General features: G+C 43.7%; 1 protein-coding gene across 1 annotated transcript; it reads right to left on the reverse strand.

Annotated features, from left to right (window-relative positions):
- Positions 1–6,620: 6,620 nt before the first annotated feature.
- Positions 6,621–26,955, reverse strand: UBASH3A (ubiquitin associated and SH3 domain containing A). Its single transcript, XM_027741984.2, has 14 exons — positions 26,843–26,955; positions 23,316–23,369; positions 21,846–22,032; positions 19,748–19,946; positions 19,074–19,243; positions 18,021–18,229; positions 17,079–17,205; positions 14,795–14,903; positions 13,520–13,642; positions 12,659–12,751; positions 11,584–11,728; positions 8,563–8,669; positions 7,941–8,047; positions 6,621–6,954 (listed from the first exon to the last, which is right to left on the reverse strand). Exons 1-14 carry the CDS (start codon positions 26,953–26,955, stop codon positions 6,817–6,819), a joined length of 1,881 nt encoding a protein of 626 aa, XP_027597785.2. The 3' UTR covers positions 6,621–6,816.
- Positions 26,956–27,051: the final 96 nt, after the last annotated feature.

Here is a 27,051-nt window from a genome sequence, read left to right on the forward strand (position 1 = left end):
TTTCTCTCTCTCTTTCTCTCTTTCTTTCTCTCTTTCTTTCTCTCTCTCTTTCTCTTTCTTTTTTCTTTTCTCTCTCTCTTTCTCTCTCTCTCTCTCTCTTTCTTTCTCTCTTTCTTTCTCTCTCTCTTTCTCTTTCTTTTTTTCCTTTTCTTTCTTTCTTTCTTTCTTTTCTTTCTTTTCTTTCTTTTCTTTCTTTTCTTTCTTTTCTTTCTTTTCTCTCTTTTCTTTCTTTTCTTTCTTTTCTTTCTTTCTTTCCTTCTTCTTTTTTTCTTCTTTCTTTTTCATCCCCAGGAGGAGCACCTTTCTCTCTCTCTCTCTCTTTCAAACACTCTCATTCACTCTCTCACTCTCGCTCTCTCTCTGTAGGACAATGGAGATGGCTCTCGCTGTCACTCTCAATGGAGATGGGATGGACAAAAGGAGAGAACAACAGAGATGGGATGGACAAGGAGAGGATGACAGAAATGGGATGGACAATAATAGGACGATGGGGATGGACGAGGAGAGAGGGGAACCCCAGCTCCCAGCCTGCCCAGGGCCAATGGCCGGGCCTGTGGAGGAGGCCAAGTGGACGTCCCATCGGCCAGAGAGGCAAAGGCTGATGAACACAGAAACCAGGATTAACATCCCATCAGCTGGATCGACATTGGATTCTGGGTGCAACAAGCACAGGTGATCACTTTTTCTCTTTCTTTCCCTCTCTTTCATAGCAAACAGTAATAATAATGAATAACAATAATAACAAATAAATGTTTAATAGAATCTCTAATTGTTTGTGGACTCTGACTCTCGTCGCTCCTTCCCACCACAAGCATTTACGACTCTCGGCTGCTCCCTTTCCCTTATGGCTGGGTCGGCACAACCTGGTCAGAAAAGATGCTGAGTTTTCCAGTCCTGCTCCTCTGTTCCTGGTCCATCTCAGGAGCACAGTGGGTGTTGGCAGCAGGGAATCACAGAATATCCTGAGTTGGGAGGGACTCATCAGGATCATCCAAGTCCAACTCCTGGCCCTACCCAGGACACCCCAGCAATCCCACCCTGTCCCTGAGGGCGTTGTCCAAATGCTCCTTGAGCTCTGGCAGCCTTGTGGCTGTGACCACTGCCCTGGAGAGCCTATTCAGTGCCCACCACCCTCTGGGGGAAGAACCTCGTCCTGAGATCCAACCTGACCCTGCCCTGTCCCAGCTCCAACCCTTCCCTGGGTCCTGTCCCTGCTCACACCTAGCAGAGATCAGGGCCTGAGGGAACAGAGACTCATCTCCAGATTTCCTGACCCCGTCTCCCTCTTGTCCAGCACTTCTCAGGAATGGGACAGCACACAGGGAAACTGTAAAAAAATCCTAGGTTTATTCTTGCCTCATTTCCCTTGCACAACCACAATCTCATGGGTGTCCAACGCTGCCCAGCCCAAACCTGGCAGGTGCCCCCATGGTGACTGAGGCTGAAACTGCCCAATTCCTCACCCAAGGGGACATATTTTTAGGACTTTTGCTTAATTGGAAATTGTCTGTAAATTTATTTTTTTTTTTAAGAAAGAGAAAAAGAGGAGGCTGTATCATTTGTTTGGCAGCAAAAAGTGCACCAAACAGTAACACCACTAGTGGGGAGGGCAATTTCCCAATTCTATGTATTAACACTGAAAAAAAATACAACTGTCTTCTTTTATCACCCCTTGACCTCCACAAAGTAGAAGGTTCCCTTCACACAGTCTGCAGAGGCTACCAGGATCTCAATTCCTCCTCAGCAACGTGAGGACTGGAACAGGGGAATTCTGCACAATACAAGACATTTAGGCTGACCAAGCTCAGCAATGCCTGCAACAGTTCTTGGTATCTCTCAAATCCCCATGGGGACAGTTCCTCAGATTCCACATCTTCCCACTGGGACAGCTCTCAAACTCCCTCAGCTTCCATTGGGACAGGACGTTGGTGTGTTGGGAGCTGGGGTTTGCCCTCTCCTTGAGCATCTCCATGGTCCTCTGCCTCAGAGGCTCCCGGGCAGCTGCTGCCTCCTGAGCGAGGTGCTCTTCGGAGAGGGGGCACCCCAGGGCTTTGCAGTGGGACAGCTCCCACCACTAGAGCTCTCCAGTGAAGGAAATGGAGGGCACATTAGGAAATGAATGCATGGAACTGTTCAGTATATGGACAGCATCTTGGCTGAGAGCTTGTGGGTCACCAAGGATTCGAGTGGTGGCACAGTGCAGTGCTGCAGGGAAAAAGGGAATATAAATTATCCAAGAATGAACTCAGCTTGAGTTCAAGATGACCTTCAAATGGAAGTGAGTTAGGAAATATGTTGTACAGATATTTCTCAAATTTACAGTACACTATATTAAAACTAGCAAGCAAACTAATGATTTTAATTTTTTAGATTAAAAAAAAAAAGAAAAAACTCACAATATTATCAAGCCATGTTTGCTTTGGTGTAGCTACAGTAATAATGGAAATGCAGCATTTCTCTTTGCCACAAAAGGCAGAAAGAGGAAAAGATAACCACCTCTAAAAGTGGTCACTGAGGTCACCTGAGCAGAACAAGTAATTGCAAACAAAATGGCATGTGAGATAGGAAAGATTGATTGCATGGGAATTTTCTATGGCATTTCTGAGAGGACAACAACTTGCATGGAAGCAATAAACTCTATCTAATATTTTGTTCTGTGATATGACTTGTTGCTCTATCTCTGCTTTCTTTTAATTCATTTAGCACCAACTTTCAAAATTTGGATATACCTTTCCTGAAATTGTGAGTTGTAGAGAAAGAGGAGTTGTTAAAATGTTTTTCCTCTTTCCCCTAAACTAAATTTTTAGTATCAGTTCCCTACTCTCTCCTGAAGAATTAGGAAATGCAAGTCCAGTTTCACCATTATCAGTACAATATCTCTTCCCAAATGGGCCAGAACTGGTGGTTTTACTTCAAAAGCAAACTGCTACTGGCTGTCAACTCTCTACCTCGGGCTCCAGGCCCATCAGCATTCATATCAAAATTCCCAGAGCACGAGAGAGTCCATTAAAGTCAGACAGACACATGCCAATAAGTAACTCCAGACTGGAAAGGCCTCGGGATGGGATTCTCATAAACCAACACAAAACCTGATGCAGTTCAAACTGCACAGAGATTATTTCCAAATCTAGCAGTTTTTCCAAGCTGAGCCTCTCGAGTTTTCACTTTGCAGGTGAACATTCCCTTAGTTCCAAACCAATACTAAGGGCTAAACTGAATTCAGACCAGAAATATTGCAGAGATCTTTTAATTCAGGCAGCAAAAGAGCGCTGGCACAAGCCTTTATCCCACACCACCTTTTGATTTCTCAAACCAATATGAAGCCTGAGGGGGTTTATACCTTTAGAAGCACAAACTACCACCACCTGTGGGAACCAAAGGAGGAGAAAAAGAAGAGAGGAGAAGGCAAGAAATTAGGAGTTTGTCCAAGGGCTTGAAAATAGAAAGCAGAATTAAGAGGTCTAGTCCGGGCAAAGTGCAGCATAACTGCACATTTATCTTGCACCAGTATTAATGATGGCACAAGGGAAAAGCTTAAGAAAAATCAGGATCAGAACATTCATAGAATATTTTTCATCTTGCTTTTCAGAAGAATTGGACTTGAATGTATCTCCAAGCTCTTCTGCTTAAAAGTAGTCCCAAACTTTATAAATTTTGATGTTACTGTCATTTCAAAGGGTGTAGACAGAGCATTATTTTTCAAATAAAATTGTTGGTCCTCCTCTTCATCCCTCAATCACACAGGATCTTACTTAGTCCTGTAAGTCTGAGGTTGTGTTTTCCCACAAGGTGTCACCATAGATTAGCTTCACTGGAGGTCTTTATCAAAAGAAGTTGTATTTTTACTTTCAGGTTGTAAAGAAAACATTCAGAGTCTGAAGGCAGTACTAGAAGCATGTATTAAAGTACATAACTTTGTAATGGAATAGGTCCAATTAAAAAACATTGCAACGGAGTAAAGCAACATCTATTTTTAGAAGTGGAGTAAAAAAAAGAAACTGGAAAAGAATTTCCTATTTCTTTTGCTTAATACAAAATCAACTTTGAAACTTCCCAGAACATTTTCCTCATTTCCCCTGTGTTTAGTGATTAGTCTCATATTATGTACACAGCACATTAGGAATTCTCTCTCTCCTAAGCACTAGACTGTACAACTAAGAAACCTTGTATAAGTTATAATTTCAGCTCTGATATTAAAATGTGTTTAGAGGTGAGTCTGTGCTCCCATGGGAAGCCAAAAGCAGGGTCCTTGTGAATAGAAGAGCTTGTCTTGCCCTTCCTTCTCAGTCATGAAACTATCTCAGTTACTGAGATAGTTTCAATGGCTTGCTGTGTGTGCTGCCTGTTCTTTCTGTTCAATGGAATCAAACACTAGAAATGGAGGAGTCTTTATAAGCTAAATACAATGTTTTGATTAAACATTTGTCCTCATCTACTTAGCACTGTGGTGTCTGGATTAGAAACCACCACAAGAGAATACTTAAGTCCTCAAACCCTCTTTCCCACATGCTCCGAAGTTCAATTCCTTGTTTTCACTGAAGTAAAATTCACTGGAGTGCATCTGTATTGAAAAAAAACAGAGTGCAGTTGGATTTTGGTCCAAGTGGTTTAGTGATCTGCCTGTTAAATATATTTAGCTAGTCAATGGTGTTGTTTGTGCCCCATTGGCATTTGATTAGACATCAAGATGGGGTGAACTGATTGAAACGTTCCCCCATATCCCCACCTGTAAGAGACAGACAGACACTTCCCCCATCCATGTCCTTCTCCCCTCCTCTCACCTGCCTCTTGGGAGCTGCACACACTCATTATGGATAGGAGCTTGATGGACAATAACAGCGTCACAGCACCATAAACTGGCTTTTAGTAACATGATCTCTGCAGATCAAAAAGCTTGAAAAGCAAAGAGAAATATTTTGTTGCTGTTTTGTACACCATGGCAGCAGAGTAGGAAATCTGATCAAAAAAAAAGGAGATGGAGCAAAAGATTCTGTTCTTATGGGTTGCTTTTCACAACAGACCCACCTTGACAACATTTCTGGTGCCACTGGGCGAAGGGAGAGGTGTCGCTTGGTATTTTATTTTGCTTTTTTTTTTTAAAGGAAGACCCAGATTCTTTACGCAAACTGGTGTTTGCAGCACAATCTAAGATTAATATATCAGGTAACGTCTAAGAAAAAAAAAACCCTGACATAATTTCTAAAAAGATAGAGGAAAATTTCCCATGAAAGCACATGAAATTTTATGTCTAATGCTTTAAAATGCTTTAAAACGCTTTCTATGTCTATGCTTTAAAAATGACCAGTCTTTTAAGTGGCATTGAAGACTCTTGTCCCTGAAGGAAGTTTCCTTTTTCTCTTTCTTGTCAGTTAGTGCCAACTCCATACCCTGCAGGCAGGTGGGTCGTGCAAAAAGGGGAGCACAGGGCTCATCTGCCTCTGTCTGCACCTTTTGTTACATCCCTTGATAGTTAAAGGGCTCCAGCCTTGGCCGTGGGACATTTGATTTTCACTTGAAAATCACAGTGCTGTCAGAAAATCAAGATCTCAAGCAACTTCACCAGAGCTGGAAAGTCAGAATGAGTCATTTCAGGTGCACGGGTGAGATAGTGAAATCTCTACACCCACAGGTGAAGGTGCTTGTCAGACACCTCTCAGCCCCAAAGATGGAATGTTGGGTGGGCTCTACCACTTGCCCTGAGGGGGCATGAATGCAGAGAGATGTCAAATAGGAGCAGGTAGTGAGGAGTGAAAATGAAAACATTTCCAGTCATGCCTAGAGGCAAACATTTTTATTTTTTTCCTTTCATCGAAAGGAAAATTTGTGCTTTCCTGGATGTAGTTATCTGATAACTAGAAATGAACATTATTAGAAAGAAAAACAGGCAGTGGAAAGGCATTTTCCTGCTTGTGCCTAATATTTCAGGGTTACATTGTCTTAATTAAACAAGTCACCCAGAGGAGCTACAGAGACATTTTGGGTGGCCCATCCAGGAGATGTGTCACCATTTATACAATTTGGCACAAAACAGCACAAAGCAAAGCTGTTGTCCTGCAAGTGCCATCACAGGAAGGGTTCAGAGTTGTTCATGTCATGGTTTTGTCACCAGTACAGTAACACACTTTCTTTGTCCCAGCAACAGCAAAACCATCAGTTTAGTTTTCTTCAAAAAAGAGGAATTTAGACCCTTTTGCAATATGGATCCCTCGAGAATAGCTGAATGAGGAGCTGCTTGATAGAAAATGAACTCCCTTCATAGAAGAGGTAAATAAAGAGTCAGTGTGGTATTTGCACTCCATCAGAACTGATGGAGTGAACAGGAAACCCAGTGGTTTTAGGTAGAGGTGATCCCCTCTTTGAGTAGGAAATGACTTTTTTCAGTCCCAGTTTTTGTATTGTCTGAAAATATCCACGTGCCTGAAAATAAAAAAAAAAAAGGAATTCTTGCTGCAAGTAGTTTGGTCTTGAAAATACAACATTGTCTACTTCAATGCCTCTTGAAGTGGAATTTATAATCAGGTAGTTAGGTCTGTGTTTATTAAACATTTGTACTCTCAGAAAAGGTTAAAAGGAACTTTCCTCACCACTAGAAGTGTTATTTGTCACTTCAACTCCAGTACATAGTTCCCCTCTTCTCAGTCACCAAAATAAAAACAAAATTCAGGCACCAAACCTGGAAGTGTTTTTCTGTGCTTTGACAACTCGGAGAGGGCATTTCCCACCCACTGTGTGTCTTCTGGATGAATCACTTGGCTGTGCTGAACCATAACCTGCCTTTGGCTCATTTTTTACAACTGCAAAGGCAGAGTTGACCCTTTAATCTTCCAGGATAGTATTTCTCCAGTTAAATGCTGCATTTGCTCCGTGAGTTAAGGTCTTCACTGGTGGGTTGACCATCTGCCACTTGTTCTCCTCTTTCAGTTCTTCACAGTAACACATGCCCAGGGAAGGGATCTAGGAGAGAAGTTACCAGCAGAGTTACCAGCAGGGTCATTGCTTGGGCATGAAGGGGGGCCTTTGCTACAGAAGAGAGCAGACCCTGATATTCTGTCTCTTCTGAAATGAACTAAAACCATTCTGGAGGCGTGAGGGGTGAAAGGTGAACTTATCTCTCCACATTCATGCTTGGCTTTGATGACCAGAATATATTCACCCCTTCTTATGCATCGACAGTGGTAGTAAAAATATGTCTAAATATATCTAAAGGCTGAATAAAACCGTAGGTTACACTTACCATGAGGAGGAGAAGGAAGGCTCTTAGCCCTGTTTCACAGAACCATGGAATCACAGACTGTTTTGGGTCAGTTCCAACCCCCTGCCATGGGCAGGGACACCTTCCACTAGCCTGGGTTGCTCAGAGCTCCATCCAGCCTGGCCTTGAACACTTCCAGGGATGGAGCAACCACAGCTTGGGCAACTTGTGCCAGGGCCTCACCACCCTCATAGTAAAGAATTTTTTTCCTAGTATCTAATCTAAACCTACTCTCTTTCAGTTTGAAGCCACTCCACCTTGTCCTGCCAGTCCTGGCCCTTGTAAATAGTCTCTCTCCATATTTCTGGTAGTCTCCCTTTAGGTACTGGAAGGCTGCAATTAGGTCACCCCAAAGCCTTCACGTTTCCAGGCTGAAAGGAAGGAGGATAGCTCCAGGTTTCCAAATGTTCCTCTTGGCTGTAGGTGTTACATGGCATTGACTTTCCAGGGGAGTTGGTTGAAAATCTTCTCCAAAGACATAACTGCTAGTCACATACAAAGCCTCCCAGATGAAATCCTTCTCTTGACCTCCAGTGCTTTGCTAAAACTGCGTGAGATTCCCTTTGGAATGAGAAAGCTGACATCATTGGTATTGGCGTGCTCACGTGTCTCCCTGCACAAGCAGGCTCCCTATTAGAGGTACAGTAAAACAAAACAAAAGCTTCCTGATGGAAAAGAATCCTCTTACCTTCCGTACCATCTGGGCAAAGTCACTGCTGTCTCTGCTGGGGAGCCCCATCAGAGGCCGGGTGAGAGATGCCAGGGAAGAGCCGTGGCCCACGATGAAGATGACGCCTGGTACACCCAGAAAAAGCAAAGAGGAGTAGTAAGGGAGCTGCAGCACTGTCAGGCTCCTCATCAGCAGATGGGTATGAGGTGCTTTCGGGGCTGTTCATCTCTCCAGACCTTTTTGATCATGTGGCTGGGTGTATTGTGTCAGGCAGAAAAAAATCAGGTGTGTTGTAGCACATCAGCTAGTGAGAGAAGGAGTTTGCTAGTGAAAAAGAAAAAAGCTTTCCAGAAAAGTGTATTATCTTTTGCTGAGCTACAACCCAATGTAGAAAGTCCAAGAAAAGAGCATAGTCTTGCAATTTAGTACTCTACTGTCTCTGTTTAATTTTACTTTTTCTCATTTCTAGCTCATAAATTGCATGTATTTTTACTTCAGTGTAGCCCAGGACTTTCACTCAGACTACTTTAAGCTTTGTGCAGTACCAACAACTCACATTAAATGTGATTCTGCTGGCAAATCTCTGCCACTTCCTGTTTCTGAATGTCTGACAGAATATACAAAGATCTGAAACCTTCACCTTTGCTGGGGCAGGCAGTGATGATCTGTTTCATAACCACAGAGCTTCGCCTTAAATAGTCTTCATAACTTTCCGATGGCACCAGAGAAGAGAGTGGGAAGTTACCCCTGACAACAAAATCACAAATATGTTAATCTAGGTGTCTGTTGGGAGGCTGATAGCACCACTGAATGATTACACCAGAGAAAAGGCACTTGGTTAAAAGCTTTGTCTGCTGTCTTGCCTGACACACTGTGACCTCAGCTTGCTTGGAGCATTAGCGTTCCACTGGTCAAATGGATAGTAAAGACTTTCACTCCCAGAGTTAAAAAGAAGGTGTTTCCAGGAGAATTTATCGCAACATATCCCTTCTAAGCACCTGAGCACTTCTGCTGAGACCAGGCATTTCTTCTTCCTTTTATATGCCAGGGCTCTTCCTGCACTGAATATTTTTCAAAAAAGTAAGAGTCAAACCGCTGTGAATCAGGGAAGCCTCACAGGACTGGTGGGGCTTGGGTCAATGGACAACATTCCCCCCGCACAGACCCATCCTAGGGTTCCACAGCAGCTTCCAGGACACCAGTTCTGCCCAGCCCCGGGAGGAGGCCTGGGGACTGCTCCAGGCCAGCAGCAGCAGGGAAGAACCTGAAGGGCCCTGATGCACCCTGAGGTGCCAAGGGTAGGTGGCTGGGAACACCAAATTCCCACTGATGGGAGACCCTGTCAGCCTTCTGAGATCTGCAGGACAGGCAAAATAGGCAGCAGGACCACAGTCATTTGCTGCCTCTCACCAGACTCCTGTCTTTGATACCTACCCACTTAGCTGATGCTTGAACCAGGGCTTCTTGGCAACAGAATAAAACCTCCCCAAACTCATGTCATCCATATAATCTGTCTTCTCCAGGAATGGGAAGTGTTCACTGCTACAGCTGGCAAATCCTTAGCCATGTGTTGTGATACAACACAGGGTGTTAATTTTTTTCTACAAACAACTGTCCCCCCTTGCCCTGACTTGACTGTCTCCTTATTCAGTGAACAGGCAGGAATGAGATTAGATTAATATATTGCAATAAGGTGTGGTATCATAGTGTTCTTTCACAGGTGAGTCCTCAGTACATTAAGTCATCACAAATGGCAGAAGTAGAAAGTATGTAAAATCTAATATTAATCTTGGCTAGATCAGACAAGTCTAGATTGGGGTGCTCAAAACTGGTCTCCATTTTGGCAGAGCTGCAATTATTTTTTTTTAATGTGTTGTCCTGTTGGCACCTTTGTCTCTTCAGTATTAATCATGCTGGTAACCAGCTGTCCTGCCCCAGAACTGAGCATCTCCAGCACCAGCCCAGGTGGTCTCCAGGCTAAATACCAACAGGAGTGCTCAACCCAGGCTAAGATCTCACTGAGAGTGCTGTGTCCAGCTCTGAGTGCTACAGGCCAAGTGACACGAGGATCAACAAGCAAAAATCCAGAAAGGACCTGTTAACAGGGGTCCAGAAAGCACAGCCCACAGGGGAGCACAGGAAGAGTTCAGCTCAGAGGAATGGCTGAGAAGGACAAGATAACAGTCTGCAAAGGGCTGTTGTGGAGAGGGAAGGTTCTGTCCTCCATGCAGAGGATGAAGAGGAAAGAAATAAGGAGATTTCACAGCAACTCGAAGTTATTAACAGCAGGAACAGCCAAGGCAGAGTTTATTTTGTCCTGCTTTGGGACAGAGAGCACAGACCAACCTCTGCTTCTGTGAGAGTGTGAGAGGAGAGGGAGGCAGAGTTAATCCCACCCAGCTGCCTACAACTCAAGTGACTGGCAAGGTCAGTGGAAATAAATAAGGTCCTTCAGAGGGAAATTCATGCTATCCTAAGTGCCTGACACAGGTTATCTATGATGGAAAATCAGTGTCTCGGGAGTCCCCTTCTTTCCACCATCAAGGAGGCTGCTAGGTAACCATCACAGCCCAGGCACCCAGCTCCTGGGTGGTTTCATCTCAGCACACACCATGTGAGAAGCAAGTATTTCAAGTGCTCTCACGTTGCCTCTTAGTGGCACTGGAAACAGGAAAATTTGAAACTGGTCCACTACTGACAGGGAACAATCAGGGACCTAACCCAGCTGAAGGTTGTCATTTGCACAGGCGAACATGGTCAAACCAGACCCTGGGACCGGAGGATTTTCAACCCTGCACGTGGTGGGAAGAAACTGGCAACACATGTGCAAGTTTATAGTTCATCCATCCCATTTTTGCCTGGACCTGAGTGAGCTGGGAGAGGCCTGAACACTGTAGTTAGCACTGCTTCAGAGCTTCCCTTCTGAGCTTCTCAATGCTCTCACTTGCACGCTTTCTTTTGAGGCAGGTGATTTTGCACAAAAAAACCCCCAACCTAGGGAAAACAGTCTGTTGGTGGAAAAAAACCACAACAGAAAACCCTGTACTCCAAGAAAATGAAGGATTTTGTTCCTTCGTGCAATCTCAAATGAAGATGCTTGTCTATAAGAAATGCATTAAGACATAAGAGGTTTCCTTCCCCCCTTTCTTGAATATGTGGGAAATCCCAGAGACACTTGCTTTTATCAGCTGAGTAATTTCCTGGATCTGGCTGTGCACTGCAAACACAGAGTAGCCTGGTTTGAGAGTGAGATGAGGAGCTAGGTTGAATTGGAGCCTCATCATTTCCTGCCAGGGTGTGGTTTGCAAGTGCTCAGAAAAGGCATCACCTCTCACCCCACCAAGTTATGAGGGCCCCAAAAAGTCCTTGCTAAGCACAATATTAATATTTAGGCAAATTAAAATAGAAAAAAACCCCCTTTCAAACATCAGTTATAGTGCAACACTGTTGTCCTGCCTGTCCCCAAAACCAGGACAGGTAGCTCATGTCAGGCTCACCTCTCCCTCTCCAGACCCTGCGTGCTCTGCCCTGGGGTGCACAGAATTTGATCAGGATCACTCCATCTTTGCAGTGTTTGTAATGATTTATGACACATAAAAGGATAAAAAATCTCAGGGGAAAAAAACTCCACAACTTTATCAGCTAGAAATGGAGCAATTACCTGTAACTTGTGTCTATGTTGTAAGATGCCTCTGCCAGTTCTGCCACAGTCATGAAGTTAGGGATTACTTTGCTTGCTTCCCACTTGGTCCATTCAAACAGACCTGGTTCCACCCTGATTTTGACTTTTTGATTTAATTTAAGCCCTGCAAGAACAAGAAATACATCTTAGGAGAAAGGTACACCCAAAGTGCTGCATTCAGGCTATACATTCTCCCTTGTTTGCTGCAGTACTTTCATTGAAGAAAACAAATTACTTATTGTCAAACAAAAGAGGATCGTGTTGATTAAATGAAGGCATTGTTATATTCTTGTCTGACTAATGTTAAGACACTTCAAATTATATTACTATTATTATCATTATCATTATCATAATCATCATAATTTCTGAAGCTTGCTGTCTTGTGATGCTCTGCTAGAAGAAAAAAATTGAAATCTGAATAAACTTTGGACAGGAAATGTTTTTACCATATTTATATAGCATTTTGCTCTGTGTTCCACAGTGGGGAAGTAAATTGTCTGATGGTGTTAGAAATGGACTTCCCTTGTCAAAAGACACATTTTTTATTTTATTGAAAAGGGACAGGAAACGAAAAAAGAAGAGAGGGAAAGGAAGGGGGAGAAAGAGGGGGAAAGAGGTTCTACAATATGAAGGCATTAAAATAGTTTGGCTTGCAAGAGAAAGGAAGAAATCTGTGTCTCCTGATTCAGATCCTTCAGAGCGCTGGAAACATCTGCTTTTTGGCTCCAAATGTTTTCCGTAAGAGGTGACAGTGGTGATTTGATGAGCAGCTACCAATGTTGAATTCAACCTGATGTGAAACACCTCCGTTTCATACAACATTAGATCGCATTTTAACTGGTGAGGACTGGAGTTAATGGGATTATATCCCACCAGACTGCACACACGGCAGCAGGTTTGTTGCTGCCTGCGTTATCAGCGAGTAAAAACCACCTTGACTTCCCTGCTTAAAGATAACCACTAATAACCACAAAATCTTTTTATTTGCTTGTCTCAGAGACTTCACAGAAGTTTGATGAAGATATTTTCGCTGTGGCTGGTTTTGGTGCCTTACCCTGCAGCACGTGTTGAGCTGTCTGTACACAGCGGAGGGCAGGGGATGAGTACACGTAGCTGACCATCACCTCCTGGTCCAGCAGAGCTTCCCCTGGATGGGAACAACCAGGTGTGACAGATGAGAAACTACTACAAAATACTTCCTGAAAAAAAACAAACAGCTTGGAGCTTTGCACTTTCATTGACATGGGATCCACTGACAGTCCCTTTCTATTCATTTTTTCACACTACCTGCTGACCGAGCTCATTAAAAAGCTCGTTCTGGTGGAAACAGCAAGTTTAAAGTGAGTGTTGGAAAGATAACCACAGAAGAATCACTCCAAATCTGCAAACAGCAGTTAGGCATTTGGCTGTCCCCGCATACCTGAACCATCAGAGACAGGCATTTGCACCAGGCCGGCACCGTCACAGTCAGGCACCTTGCTCAGGGAGCACAAGCAACTTCATCTGGTGAGTGAATTGAGTCAGACTAACCCACACCACCCATCCTTCACCTCCCTGTGACAATGTGACCACACTCTGCTGACCATGAAGCTGCTTCCTCTGGTCAGACCCTTCACTTCTCACTGCCCATTCAGTGACAACTGCACAAGCCATTAATCACTTGCAGACAAGCAGCAGGGCACAGTGTTGTAGCTTTTTTCTTCCAACTTTCTTTGCCAGGAACTGGCCGTTTGGGCCTCAAAGACAAGCAACCAGCCGTGTCCTCTATTGTACTATTTGAGATCTTGCAGAGAAGCCTAACCACAGTGAGTGCTGGTAGGAAGTTTTCCTATCACAAGCCAGCATGAGCTTTGGCAGATGGTGGCAGCCTGCTTCCCAAACCCTTAGATTTGCAATAGGATATTATCCAGCTTACCTATAAGCCTTGACTGGAAAATACCACAGCAAGATAAAGGAGGATCATTTTCAAACTGCTTCATGCTGTCTTTCCTCTTTGGCAGGGCAGAAGGGAAGTTCAGATCCGCTCTGTAGTATTTTCCTAAAAAGAGGTGGGACATTTTGCTGTGGCACAAGGGAGGCAGCAGCTGTATTATGTCAGTACTGCAGACACAGCCAGTATCTCACTGATGAAAAACATCCAGTGCTATTACCTTAAAGGGGTTACATTTTAAGGTCACAACACTGGCTTGGGGAACCACCTGTCCTAACAGAATAGCACCTCTTCTGCCAGCTCAGAAGGAGCAAATGGGGAGGAGGAGAGGCAGAACAGGAAAGCATGAGAATTCAGCTTTGTGGGGCTCAAGTGAAACAAAAACCTCTATATTCTTTTACCATTGCCAAAATGACAGAAACCCAACATTTACACTGAAGAAAAATGAAAACAATGCATTGATTGTACAGCCAGAAGGTGCCCACCGTCCTCATCTGATGTGAATTTCACCCACTGAACATAGGGAATCTCCAGCATAGCAAAGGTGTGACTTTCAGCATAAAGCTCTTGCTTCTGAACTCACACCTTCTTGTTCCCCTCCTTCCTCCTGACACATTTCCCTGTTTTGTGTCAGTTTTCTTCACCTGAAAACATACTCTTTGTTTTTTTGGTTTTCTTTGTTTGTTTGTTTTTTGGTTGTGTTTGTTGTTTTGGTTTTTTTAAGAGAGAGAGGGAGAAGGCCACGAAATTTGGATTTTAATTTACATCATTTCATTAAAATTTGGATTTTAATTTACATCATTTCATTTCATTTCCACCACAGCATTTCATTTCCACCACAGGTTGCTCTTGCTCACCTTCCCCAGGTTGGACTAGTGATGTGTTGTGACTCTGATCAAGAGACCATAATTCTGACTCGGTCATGGAAAGGTGGAGGGGTCTGACAACCTCCACCTTCTGCAGTGAGTGGTGGTGAATGTGATCTTGTGATTTGTTCATCCGCCAGTGAGACACACTTCCATCAGTAGCACAAGGGCTTTGTTTGTCTGCAGGGTTTATTGAGCATAAGCATGAAGGACTTGGGGATGTTATGACCTGGTTAAGTGGAGGTCAAAGCAGTCAAAGCTGGGCCTGCCTTGCAATGCTATTCACTATTTTGTGTCCATGTTTACAATAACGGGTAGAAGACTGAATCTCTTGGACCCATTACGGGGGTTAATTAGCTCTGGTTTGCTAAGATCCTCTTGTTATCTCACTCACCATCTGCAGTCAGGCACTGTTGGAGCCAAGATTTGCCAAAGACCTGGTCAACTCTTTCCCCGTGGCGCATCACCAGCACCGCTCTGCGCAGGGGGCCGTTCTGAGGCAGCTGTGGGAAAAGGGGTTTTCATTATGATGTTACACATAACCTGCATGAAAAGTCTGGATTCCCGAACAGGGTGGATGTAATAGATGCCTGTCTTTAGGACAACAATAAGCCTGACTCGCTCTCCACTGAAGGCAAGAGAAAGAAACAGAATCATGAAATCATTAAGGCTGGAAAAGACGTTCAGGACATCGAGTCCAACCTTTGACCAATCAGCATCTTGTCAACTGAACAACAGAGCACTGAGTGCCACGTCCAGTCATTCCTTGAACACCCCCAGGGATGGTGACTCTACCACCTCTCTAGGCAGCCTGTTCCAATGCTTGGCCACCATTTCATTGAAGAAATTCTTCCCAGTGTCCAACCTGAACCTCCACTGGTGCAGCTTGAGGCCGTTTTGTCTTGTCCTGTCAAAGGTCGGATCCCCGACCCCTGTGGGCTACACGAGGTTTTAACTCTATTTACGCTAGTGAAAGGCAGTGCTGATAACAGATCTTTCAATCCCAATGTGGGAAGGAATTACAACTTTAATTTCTATCATATGGTTGATATAAACAAAAAAAAAAAAGGGAAACTTAGCAAAGATTTAAGTGACAATGCCCTTTTCTACACCAGGATTAACACCAAACTTCTTCTTTTCCTAATGAAAATAGTACTTCTGATTTTCATACTTCTGATTTTCACTTTGTGTGGCCAAGTCAACAGTGAACCCAGATCTTCTATGAGGTTGCTTTTTTTTTTTTTTTCTCAGACTGCATGGAATTACAAATAAATGTTAAGCAGTTTGAGGTTAGCGTACAACGCACATTAAATATGGACGAGAACATGAGGAACAGGTCAAAGGCTTTAAAACTTTAAAAACTGCATTACTGCTGCAGCCTTGAGGTCAGTGACATGCATCTTCAGCAGCAGAGAAGGAAATTCTTAAGAAGCTTTATGAGATGGCTATTCATGTATTCTGTTAAACACCATTGCATTTCTGCCATGAAACACCAATCAACTGCCACAAGATCAGAGTGTAAAACCAAGGTTTTGTGGTCTTCCTCTTCTGCTTGAGAGGAAACCAGAGGCCAGGAAGACTCTAGACTGGAGAGGTGCCCATCTGCACAACATGTTCCTCGGGCCAAGTGGTGGCTCTGCCACAGATCTGACCTAGATAAGTGAGGCCAAGAGCAACCAAGAGCCAGAGGAAGGGGATGTGACCTGTTCAGAATTTTCTGTCCCACAGTCATACACTCACAGCATCCTGGAGGCCCCAGGTGGAAGTTCTCTCGAGGTGCCCTCAAGTTTCTCTGACATTAACACAAACAAGCCTGGGGTTATCCCCCAGCACAGCAGGAAGAGAGGCTGTGGGGCCAGCAAGCCCAAAGGGGTTTCTGCACCATGTCAGTGTGCTGGAAAGGACCATCTTGGCATCCCTGACAACCAGAGCCAACAGTGCAATGCAGGTGTAAATGTGCTCTAGTTAAAAAAACAGAGTCCTTATTTGCTTTGTTCTTTCTACCAGAAGACCAGTGGAAAACACTGTGAAAAATTGATAGCTGTTGATTTTGAAAGTCAGATAAAAGTGTAATCCTATCAGTGCTGCTAACCACTCCAGCTAGCTGTTCTGGGCTGTTATTTGCATTAGCTACATATCTAAAAAAATAAAGAAGAAAACTAAACATTTAAATGTGATCTGGGACAATGGAAACCATGAAGATGACAGCTGTAGAATCTGGACATAAGAGCAAAAATGAACAATGAGCCTGATTCAGATAGAGTTGCTCTGCCTTGAACCCATGTGGAAGTCAGGAGAAGTTGTGCCTGTGTGTCACTTGTCAGACTTGTCTCCATACCTCTGCAGAGCTTGCCCAGGAAGGCTTTGCTCAGAGAAACTTGAGCAGAGAATTCATGCGTTGTGCTATTCTGACAGGAACAAAAAGAGTGTTATGAAAGGCAAGAGTGTATACATCATATATACACTACAAAATATTTATGAGTTACTATACCATACAATAAGAGCGTGTGTGTGTACATATATATATATAAATGCATTACAACATAACATGAAAATGTGAGGGAGGAAAGGGAAGCATTTACTAAATGTACATTTACATTTATTATTACATTTACTTTTAATTAGTAATTTATCTGCACAAGCATGTGGCAAAGATAAGAAATGGAAAAAACGATTACCTGAATAGAAAGTGCATTGGTTCTACTCCTTGACATACTTGGATTATGGGCTTCTCCATTCAGCTTTACATTAGATTCCCTTTCAGTTTGGGTGAAGGATCTTGAAGCTGTCCCAAAAACATATTCCCTGCAGAAAAAGCAGAAGCAACACACACACACACACACACACACACAAATATATGAGCACGCACACAAATAGAAGAGATTTTTGAGTCATGATGATGTCTACAGGCACTTGTAAGTCAGGATTCATGTTCCATTCAATGCTTCTTGCACACTTGCAATCCACTTCATCACTTTGCTCTTGATTTAGAATATGAACTGATGGCACATATTGGGTGTAACCCTGCTAAAGTGGGACCTTCAAGCAGAAAACACTACCTGGTTGCCTCCTCCCTGCCTCTGAGGGTTCAGCAAGAAATGCATCTAAACCTCCCTGCTTAGAAAAATCAGCTCTAATCTACAAGCAGCATCAGCAGTGCTGTCAGCTGCAGAGTGAAGTGCAGGAAGCCAGGCAGGTGCCTTCTGATGGAGGGTAAATCAACAAGATGAGGGTACTCTCAAGGTGGTAGAGCAACCTTTGTGTGGCTTCATTTCAAGTTAACTTTCAGAGCTCTTGAAATGAGAAAAGAGAAGAAAGCAGAGAGCCAGGCTGAAGGCTCAGCCTGCCTGGCAGAATGTGGTCTTTTAAAATTCATTAGGGTGTTCAGGTTGTTCAGGAGCAAACAGGGGTCATCCCTCTAGCAGCTGAACTTGTGAACTCTTGGTGTCTGAGGGTGCATGTCCTACCTCTTCTCTTTCAGAAGGTGTATTATCATCCCACCCAGACCCTCAGTACCCCACCCTCCTCTCCTCTGCCCACGGCTCTCGGCGAGGAGGAACACCTAAAAATAAAACCAAAGTGGCTGACGTAAAGCAACACCCACAAAACCCTGAACTCACCTGTGCTTAACCCACGTGTCTGACTCGTGGGCTTTCTCAGTGTAGTTTTCTGGAAGGAAACCCCTGCAGCCTGTGCGGTGCGAGGTCCCGACCACCCAGCCCTCGCTCACGTCGCACTGGTGCGTCGGGTCAACGTAGATGAAATCCCCGGCGTTGATCATGAGCTCATCGATGTTCTGAGGCTTGTACTGGAAGAGGGCCCTCAGCCTCTGCGGGGGAACATGCAGCAGGGTCAGGATGCTGGTTCTGCAGCAGCTCAGGGGATGCTTGTTCACCTCTCGTGGACACCGCAATGGGTTTTATTTTTCGCTCTGCAACGTGCTCTTTGGTGGCAGACAAAAGGGAAGACTCTACCACTCTTGTAGTATGTGTAAAAAAGGCACTTGGTTTTCATAAAAATACTTCCCCCCCCCTCCCCCCCGTAACTGGCACAGACTTATTTGAAAGCAAACACAGCAAAAGTGTTATCAGCTACTTTTGTGATCACTTGCAGCTCTCCTGAGCGTGACTAAAATCCAATATGAGACCTGGGACAAAGCGATTTACTGATCTGGCAAAAAACTGTTGATCATTCCATAATTTAAAATTAGAAATGAGAACTGGAAAAATGTTGACCGGTTTTAACAAAGAGTCTATCAAGCAGAAAATCGTTAATGAGAACTGAGCCTGTGCAGTTTTCATCATGGCTGGAACAAACAAGAAAACTAATTTTGCTGAGTGGAATTTTACTGCAAAACTGTAAACTGAAAAATGCTAGCAAATACTCAATGATCGTGGTTTCCTGTCTCTTTTAATTTTTCATGCCATGGTAAGATTATTTTTTTTCTGATGGAGTTTGGAATTAGATCTTGAGACATGCAGGTCAAGCAGCCCACCATAAAGGTATTGTGTACTGATTCACGAGTCCAGTTTTTCAACCCAAAAAGGCAATTGAAACAACCATGCTCTTTGAAACACTGTGCTGACCATGCACTGATTTTCTTAAGGAGGGACATATTCTAGCAAAGAGTCTGACCACAAGCTCAGGAAATTCAATAAATGTGATTACAGTACCTGGTAATGCACAAAACGCATGTCCCGTGAGTAGAGAGCAGCCACCCACTGGCAGGGCTCCCCAGGGTTAATGCATTTGGCCAGTTGTTCCAAAGTCTTCTGATGGTGAGGATAAAACTTGTGAGCCAGGGTAAGGTGGAACTGCTTCAGACAGGGCTTCACATGGCAGTCTAGGGATGAAACAATAACATCACAATGTAGAAACAAAGGTGATTTAAAGCTCTTTTTGTTTTATACCACATGCTTTGCATGATGCAGGAAATATCACAGTAACTAGTAGTAGAGTAGATCTACTGCTACATCTGCTAAATAATGGTTTTGAAGAGTGTCATGGCTTTAATATGCCAAAATAATTCACAAACATGGACTAGATTTGTTTCCTGGCTTCGCATGGGAGGAAAAAAATGCACAGGGTTTGACATTCCTCTTGGAATGTCAGTGGAGTGGGTATTAGGCAGAGACAATCATTTCAGCTTCTAGACAAAAGCGCTGTGTCTTCAAAGTCTAAAACATGATCCTGTAGCCACTTTGCTTTCAAATCTGGGGGAGGAAAGGGTGCTTGCTGGCAGTAAAACATCAGCTAAGCTCCCCTGGAGACACAGCAGAGGTTTTCAGTACTGTGCCTAAACATTTGTGCTATGACTCACCCATTTTCCCTCTGATGTTGGCCCTACCTGCCAGGGCCGAAGCCTCTGATGAGAACGCCAGAGCAAAGTCTTTGAGGACGTTGGCATGGGTGTCATCAATGAAGAAGCCAAGGTAGCTGGGGGATGCATGTAGTGTTAGGGAAATGGATGGTGGAAAGCACTGGGAAAAGCTGTCACCGACCCGCTTTAGGGTGTCATACAATAATTCCACTTTCTGGTCTTCACACTGAAAGAAAACAGAGGAGGAGGAGCAGGTTTACCCACCAGCTCAACAGCCAGCACTGTAACCTCTGCTATACAGTAGAAAACTATGGGGCATTAAACTACCTGAGAAACACAAAATACCTATGAATTTGCCTGGAATTCCTGGCATTAAAATCAGTAATATCAGGTATTTTGATCAGGGTGTTGCCCTGGTTCTGTAACAGGAGACAGAGCCTTCAACCCGAGGTGTATATAGTCTGGGTAGGAAAAAATTTTACCATCTGACAGGTGTGCAGCAACCTCTCTGAAATGAGGAAGGGATCATGACTTCCCTCTTCAACTCTAAGTAATAATTTGTGTTATTGTTACCCTAAGGTCCTTCGCTGAAATCGCTTCTGCCAAAACTCCAAGATTTCAGACGCTGAGCAACACACCTCAGCAAAATTCCTGAGGCATCTTTGTCAATGTGATCCAACCACAGCAAAATAAGGGATTGTACAGAGCCACACTTCCTTGAAAAAGTTGCAGTTAAGCAATAGAAGAAGTGAAGAGACAAAGGTGGGATTTGTGCCATCCAGGTCAGAGGGAGGAGGGGATGCAGGGGACACTGGGCAGATTGGGTGTAGGGGGGCAAGGGTAGGGGGGAACCTACACCAGGGCAAGTGCCAGGAAGCAACAGGGCTCCTCCTGGGGCTGACAACTCTGGGAGCTGCAAAAGACATGGGAAGCCGGGAAACAGAAGAGGGCAGGTCAGGAAAAGGAGGTGGGAGCCGGGTCAGTGAGTCTCACTTTGTGCCTGTGAGGTGCCCAGGTCAGCTCTTGCTGACAGCCAGGGAGCAGAGAACAGCCCCAGGGGGGCTGGAAATATCCCTGGAAATACACTACCTGGAATGGGGCAAAGATGTGCAAGGTGAGGGTTGCAATGCAGTTGTCTTTTGCAGGCAGGTCTTTAAACCTGACACCTTCCAAAAGCATGGCATTCTTTACTAATTAATGATTTTTGTTCTGTATAGTTGTGTTTAATGGCCAGAGACCACCATTCAATATTTTGCAACAAAATTTCTTATATTCACTGTCTATATTTTTTGGCATGGTTTAACGGAATAATTTTTGTCCAGCTGCTCTGGCTCATGCCTGTTTCAGCACATCTCAGCTGCAGCTGCACCATCAGCATACGAAAACCAGATTCCAGGTGGCTCCAGAGCTTTCCCAGACCAGCGACTCTTTGCTGGACTTTGCTGATATTGACACATTCACCTATGCAGGAGAGGCAGCTCTGCTGGGAAGTTCTCTAGGGGGTTACCCAGCATACAGAAGGAGGACAGCAGCTTCTCTAGAACCAGAAAACAGCTCACCAGGAGTCCGGCTCAGGAGCAAAACTTCCAAGTTAACTTATTGACAAAGTTACTGACTTGCACTACTGGAGCCCAGGCTGTCTCCCCTTCCATCCCTGTGACTTTTACCTCTCTCTTTTTCACAAAATCTTCAACAGAAAGGGTAACATCTCGGACGTGCCACCCTAGCAATGACCTGCTGATGGGGGTCTCTGGGAAAGGCAGAGGTTTCCCTGAGATTCCCACAGGCATGATACCAAAGTTGTCTGCATCCTATAACACTGTCCCTGCTGGCTGATCGCAGCCACTGCTGCCCTAGCCAGGAAGGCTTACAGTCCTGGATCCATGAGCCATGGACACAGTCTCTGAAGCCTGACAGCAGCCTGGACTGCACAGGTTTCCTCTAGATGGACACGTGTCACTCAGCTACCCCCAAACATCCCACTCAAACACTGAGCAACGCTCCTGGACCCGGGTCCTGTCGTTTGATCACCAAGGAATTCTGGTGTCAGACAACAGCAGGTGGCCCAGTTTCACCAGACATCACCCAGCTGACATTCGCCCCTGGCACGCCTTTCGAGCCTCACCGTGAAGAAATCACAGAGGGTGATGTGTGGGAAAACCTCGTGGGCTCTGTTCTTCCCGCACTGGCGCTTGCTCTCCTTCCAAAACTCTTGCAGGCGGTCGAGCAGGCGGCCGGTGGGACACAGGTAAAGGGCATATTCCTGAGGGATTGGGTCATCCAGAGAGGGATCGTTGCAGTGGGAATGCAACCTGAAATCAAGAGCATATCACTGAGACTGCTTACTCTTGTTTTCCGTGGTTGAAAGTACCCATAGCAGACATCAGAAAAAGGAAACACAATTTTATTATTTTCTTACGAACCAAAAGCTGAAGTAAAAGCCCCTTAAAAATTTTCATTCTGAAGTACTAAATAATGGAGAAATTTTTTTCTGCTTATTTTCTGAGTACTTTACGTTTCATTATGTGCCTTCGCTTCTGTCAGTGTCTGAAAATGAGAGACAACAAAAAACCCCCTTTTTTAGGTGTTTGGGGTTTTTTCCCCCTTTTTCATGACTGGGAACAGAGGACTGGAGGAGGAAAAAAGCAATGGGTAGAACATGTTGAAGAGTGACAAAATGGAATAAGTAAAAATTCACTGAAGATTAAAAAATACTCTAGAAGAACCTTTTTATTCAGCCCTAAGAAAAATGAACAAGACAAATCAGAAAATGCACAAGCGAAGGTCAGAAACTCATATGCCATGTGATATCCTTCACATTGTCCTTCACATGCTGTGTGTTTGTCTTCACAGCTGTAGGATTTGGAGTGATTGTTGGAAAGTGTGGTAGAATCCCTGAAAAAAATTATTAGGAAAGAACATGCCATTCTCAAATGCCTCCTCTGGTTTTTCACAAAAGGAAAAAGAAAAAAAAAAAATGAAGTAAAAGGCAACAAAACCAAGAGGGGGGCAAAGCAGAACAAAAAACAGAAGAAAATGCAAGGAAAGACTGGATTTAATTTGATGGTGAATTAAAGCAAAAAATAAAAAATCAATTAACATCACATGAATGACATAAAAACACTCTGTGAGGGTATTGATAGAGAGGAAAAAAATGTTGTGGGGTTCAAACTAACATATGATTTTGATTCTAATAATACCTCCCTCTGACCACCAGACTTTCAGCTTGCTTTGTAAGCTGAGCCTTTCTGTTTCCCTTCAGCCATTGCCATTTAACCCTATATTGTTACTGCACATGTTTGTAACCCCAGTTATGGGTAAAAGTAGCTGCTTCTGCCCAAGACTGCCCTTTCCTCCCCTGTTTTTTAATTTACCTTGGACCTTCTGCAAGTAACCTTGCTTCCCAGAATAAGTACAAATACAAATATTTCTCTCTCTGAGTGAAATTAATGGGGAAAAAAAAAATCTCAGGTGCATGGTTTTGGGTTTTTTTTATGGCAGCTAACTTCAACTTCAGTGACAGGATCAGCACATAAATGAGGATTTTTAACCAGGTTTAACGCAAAAGCTCACCTTAGAAATCACAGATGCTTACCATTTTGCTGCATCTTCTATTGTCTTTTGTCCAGTAGCAACCAAAGCTTTTTGCCTAGAAAAAAAAAAAAAGCTAAATCGATTCCTCATAATAACAGAAAGAAAATTCCTAGAAAGTAAAAGTGTTTAGTGACTGTGGTCACCAAGTTTACTTTCCAGCATAGACAGGACCTTTAGCCACTAGGTTTTTTCCTGGTATATTTTAATGTTCTTGAGACCCTCTAGGCAGTTTTTTCCACTGCAATTCTTTAATTCCTTGACAATTGGTAACCTATCTTCCCCACAGGATCATTTGTGTTTCCTTAGCAGCCCTACTGACTATATGGATTTCCTTAGGGTTAGGAAAACCATCCATCCACGCACTGTAAGAGCAGAGTTTTCTTGGTTCATAGGAAAAAGTTCTGATTCAAGATGCCAGGCCCAAGCCCATATATATAAAAAAAAGCAAAAAATACTGATATTGGGGTTTGAAATCTGCTCTGAGGGTCTCCCGTAGGTCAGCAGAGAGCCAGATCTAAAACAGCAGCTCGGTCCAAGATGAGGGACAAAGTCTCACTTTTCTCTCTGTTATTGCAACTTCCATCCTCTGGGGTTGGATTTGATTCACATTTCCTTTTCTCACTAGAGCTTTTAAAATGTCAGCTATGCGATTCACGTGAACACGTATTTGTGGCTAACTACCAGGTGATGTGGGGAAGGATTCCAGTGTTGAAGCAGCACCTGCACCCATGAACCCCATTTCCACCCCTGAAACCCAGGTACAGACTTCTCAGAAGAAACATGAAGGGGAGGTCAAGACAGTGGACATGGAAAAAAACCACTGAATTACTCAGCATCTGTTCACATCTTTCCTTCTCTCTTGAGGCCATCCTTTCTGGCCACTGCATCCTGATGGCATTGAAACATTTTGTCTCCTCTCATTTTTGTTCTCTATCTATCCCTGTTATACCCAAACATGCATCAGCAGTGCAATGAGTGCACTGAGCTGCAGGACTTGGGTTCATCCCTGATGCTTCCTCTGAGTCTTCTGACTTCCCTTTAGTGTAAAAACTACACACAGGTTTACTAAAACATTTAAATGTGTTTATATGGATGTGTGACCGTGCCTGGCTCTTTAGTGGGGGCTCAGCATGGATGAGGGCTGAGGTGAGCCTTTCCACTCAAACTTTACCTTCTGCCTTCCTTCTCCGTAAAGTAAATCAACTCCCATGGCCAGATCACTTAAAAACCATGAGTTGGCTGGTTTAAAGCTACCCTGTGTCCTCTGTGACTGAACACTGCACGTTTCCCTTCCGTGCCTCTGCTGAGCCCCCTCCTTCTCCATCACATCAAACACAAACAACTTGTGTTTTTGTCGTTCTCCCCATGCAGCCCTTCCTGCAGTGTCCCGTGGAAGTGTCACTGCCTGCTGCCACCTGGCACACGATGCCAGGCTTTGTTAACCACTTGTTGCACCTCAAAGTGAGTGTTTAATGGCTTTGTGCCATGCTGCTCTTCCCACCCAGAGACGAGCTCTGTGCAAACAGCCCTGAAGCCAAAACGGCTTCATCTTCTCTCTACCATGGGGGCCTTCAAAATCATAAATGTAATCAGAGAGTGAGACCTCAGGCCATGAACTGCTCAGTACTATCTCGTTATAACCTTGTGCTCCTCTCCATACCTGTCTCCACCTTTTGTCTCATCATATATGTTGGCTCTATGATGATTTCCATCCTGGTTTATAGAGCCCTTTGCACTAGGAGTGCATGAGGCTGTGACTAAACATCCTATTCTTCCAAGATGAGCAGTGAAGATTGAACGATAACGCACAGAACAAACTCTGCATATACCAATTTTTCTCATGTAGAGAGTAGGAATAAACCATTGAAAATCTGTACTGAAAGTATATTAAAAATAAATTTACAGCGAGAACAAACTGGCTCTTCCCTAACACAAAAACTGATGGCACAGTTCCATCCTCCATAAGCATCAGGGGAGGCCCAATTTGTTGATCTAATGCTAGACTCGACCCTCACATATTTGAGTTTTGTTCTTTGGGAAAATGTTGCTTTGGTTTGTTGGTTCTACATTATGAAAGATTTTGTAGTACTTCCACCCAGCCTCATACTTCTCGGGCCAGGACATCTCAAAAGAAACTTTTAATTTATGGTTCAATCCAGGAACAACAGAGACAGCCAATAGGTTTTATAAAAACACAATCAAAATTTTGATGGTCTTCAAGTCAATAAAATTAAATAATTTTTTTTTTTAAATTGCTTTTTGATATTTTGTCATTTTGGGTCAGTTGCATAGTATTTCTGCCACTATTTTTTGGTTTTGACCTGGGAAGCACAAAGCCATCTCAGTAAGAGCAGAAAGTGCTTTGAAGGGGACTAGAAAAGAGTGACATACAGGACAAAAATTTGAAGAACGAGCCTTTACTTTGGGGCAACCAAACTTACAGTATTACTAGAGAAACGACGAGCCAGATTTTCAGCCCACAGCTAAAATTCCACTTTGCATAACTGGGAACAAGGCACCCACATTTGCCCTGTAAGCTCTGCTCATCATGTCTGATGTTAATTGCTAACACAGCTCTTCCTAAAAAAGCAACACAGCACTTATAAATGGAGCCTTTCCAACTAGCTTAATTTTCAGTCAAAAGGGAGATATTGCTCTCCTTTCTAAAATATATTTGTGAGGGGTTCTTCGACATGATTATTATTTCAATAATCAGATTTATTTTTTGAACTGTTGGAACCAAAATGTCTATGCTTTCCCTTCAGAAGTTGGAAAACCCTCCCCAAAACTTGCCAGTCCAATGAGAGATATGTCTGGGAGACGAGTGACCACTATGTTTCTTTTTTATTAACTTAGTTATCTGCCTCAATTAATCTCCCATTCATTTGGGTTGCCAAGAATAGACCCTCATTCTCTACTATTATATATTCTAGCTAGAACAAGAGTTTTTAGAACAAGATTCTGATTCAAGACAGGAAGAAAAATTGACAGACTTAGGTGGCATCTTGTTAAGGATTAATCTTAATCCTAATCTTAAATTAAAATTAATCTTTTAGATCAATTTCCAGCAGGAAACATCCAAACAATATCCAGCAGAAGATCTTTACCAGGCCTGAAAAAACTTTGGATAGAAATTTCATCCACATTTAACTCTCTTATAATAAGACTGATAAGTAGAAAAAAATGAAAGATGATGTATCCCGAGAGCAAACTGTGGCCAACTTCTTAACTCACCATGAAGACTCTCAGGCTCAGGATGTGGAAGGGTGTACATCTTCAGATATACTTTAGATATATTTATAAAAATTGATATTGAGCAGGTTGGTTTTGCTATGTGAGCAATAAACACCGCTCTACATGAAATTTGAAGTGAGACAAGTCTGATCCCTGTACAGGGACTTCAACCCCAGGAGCAGCACATTCTCCTGATCAAAAAAAAGCCAGCTGCCTGATGTCAGGGTTTTATGGGTAACACCTCATGTCTTAAATAAATCTCACTGTGAGGAGGCAGCTGAACAAATTACTCACGCGGTATGAGCCGGGAATCCTTTGGCGAGGAGGGACTCGAGGAGGGCAGAGGTGCTTTTGCTCCTGTGCTTGTTGGACACCTTTGCATAGAGCTGCGCCTCAGCCACCGCCATCTCCTCCGCTCGTCCCCTGACCCTGTGCTGAGTGTGACAGAAACTGGGAGGTGGGAGGAGGGTGAGAGGGAGGGAGGGGGGGAGGAAGAAAATGAG

This window comes from Pipra filicauda, unplaced genomic scaffold (genome assembly GCF_003945595.2).
Source record: "Pipra filicauda isolate LSUMZ 115617 unplaced genomic scaffold, ASM394559v2 scaffold436_size1054928_pilon, whole genome shotgun sequence".
In the NCBI taxonomy this organism is placed as follows: domain Eukaryota; kingdom Metazoa; phylum Chordata; class Aves; order Passeriformes; family Pipridae; genus Pipra; species Pipra filicauda.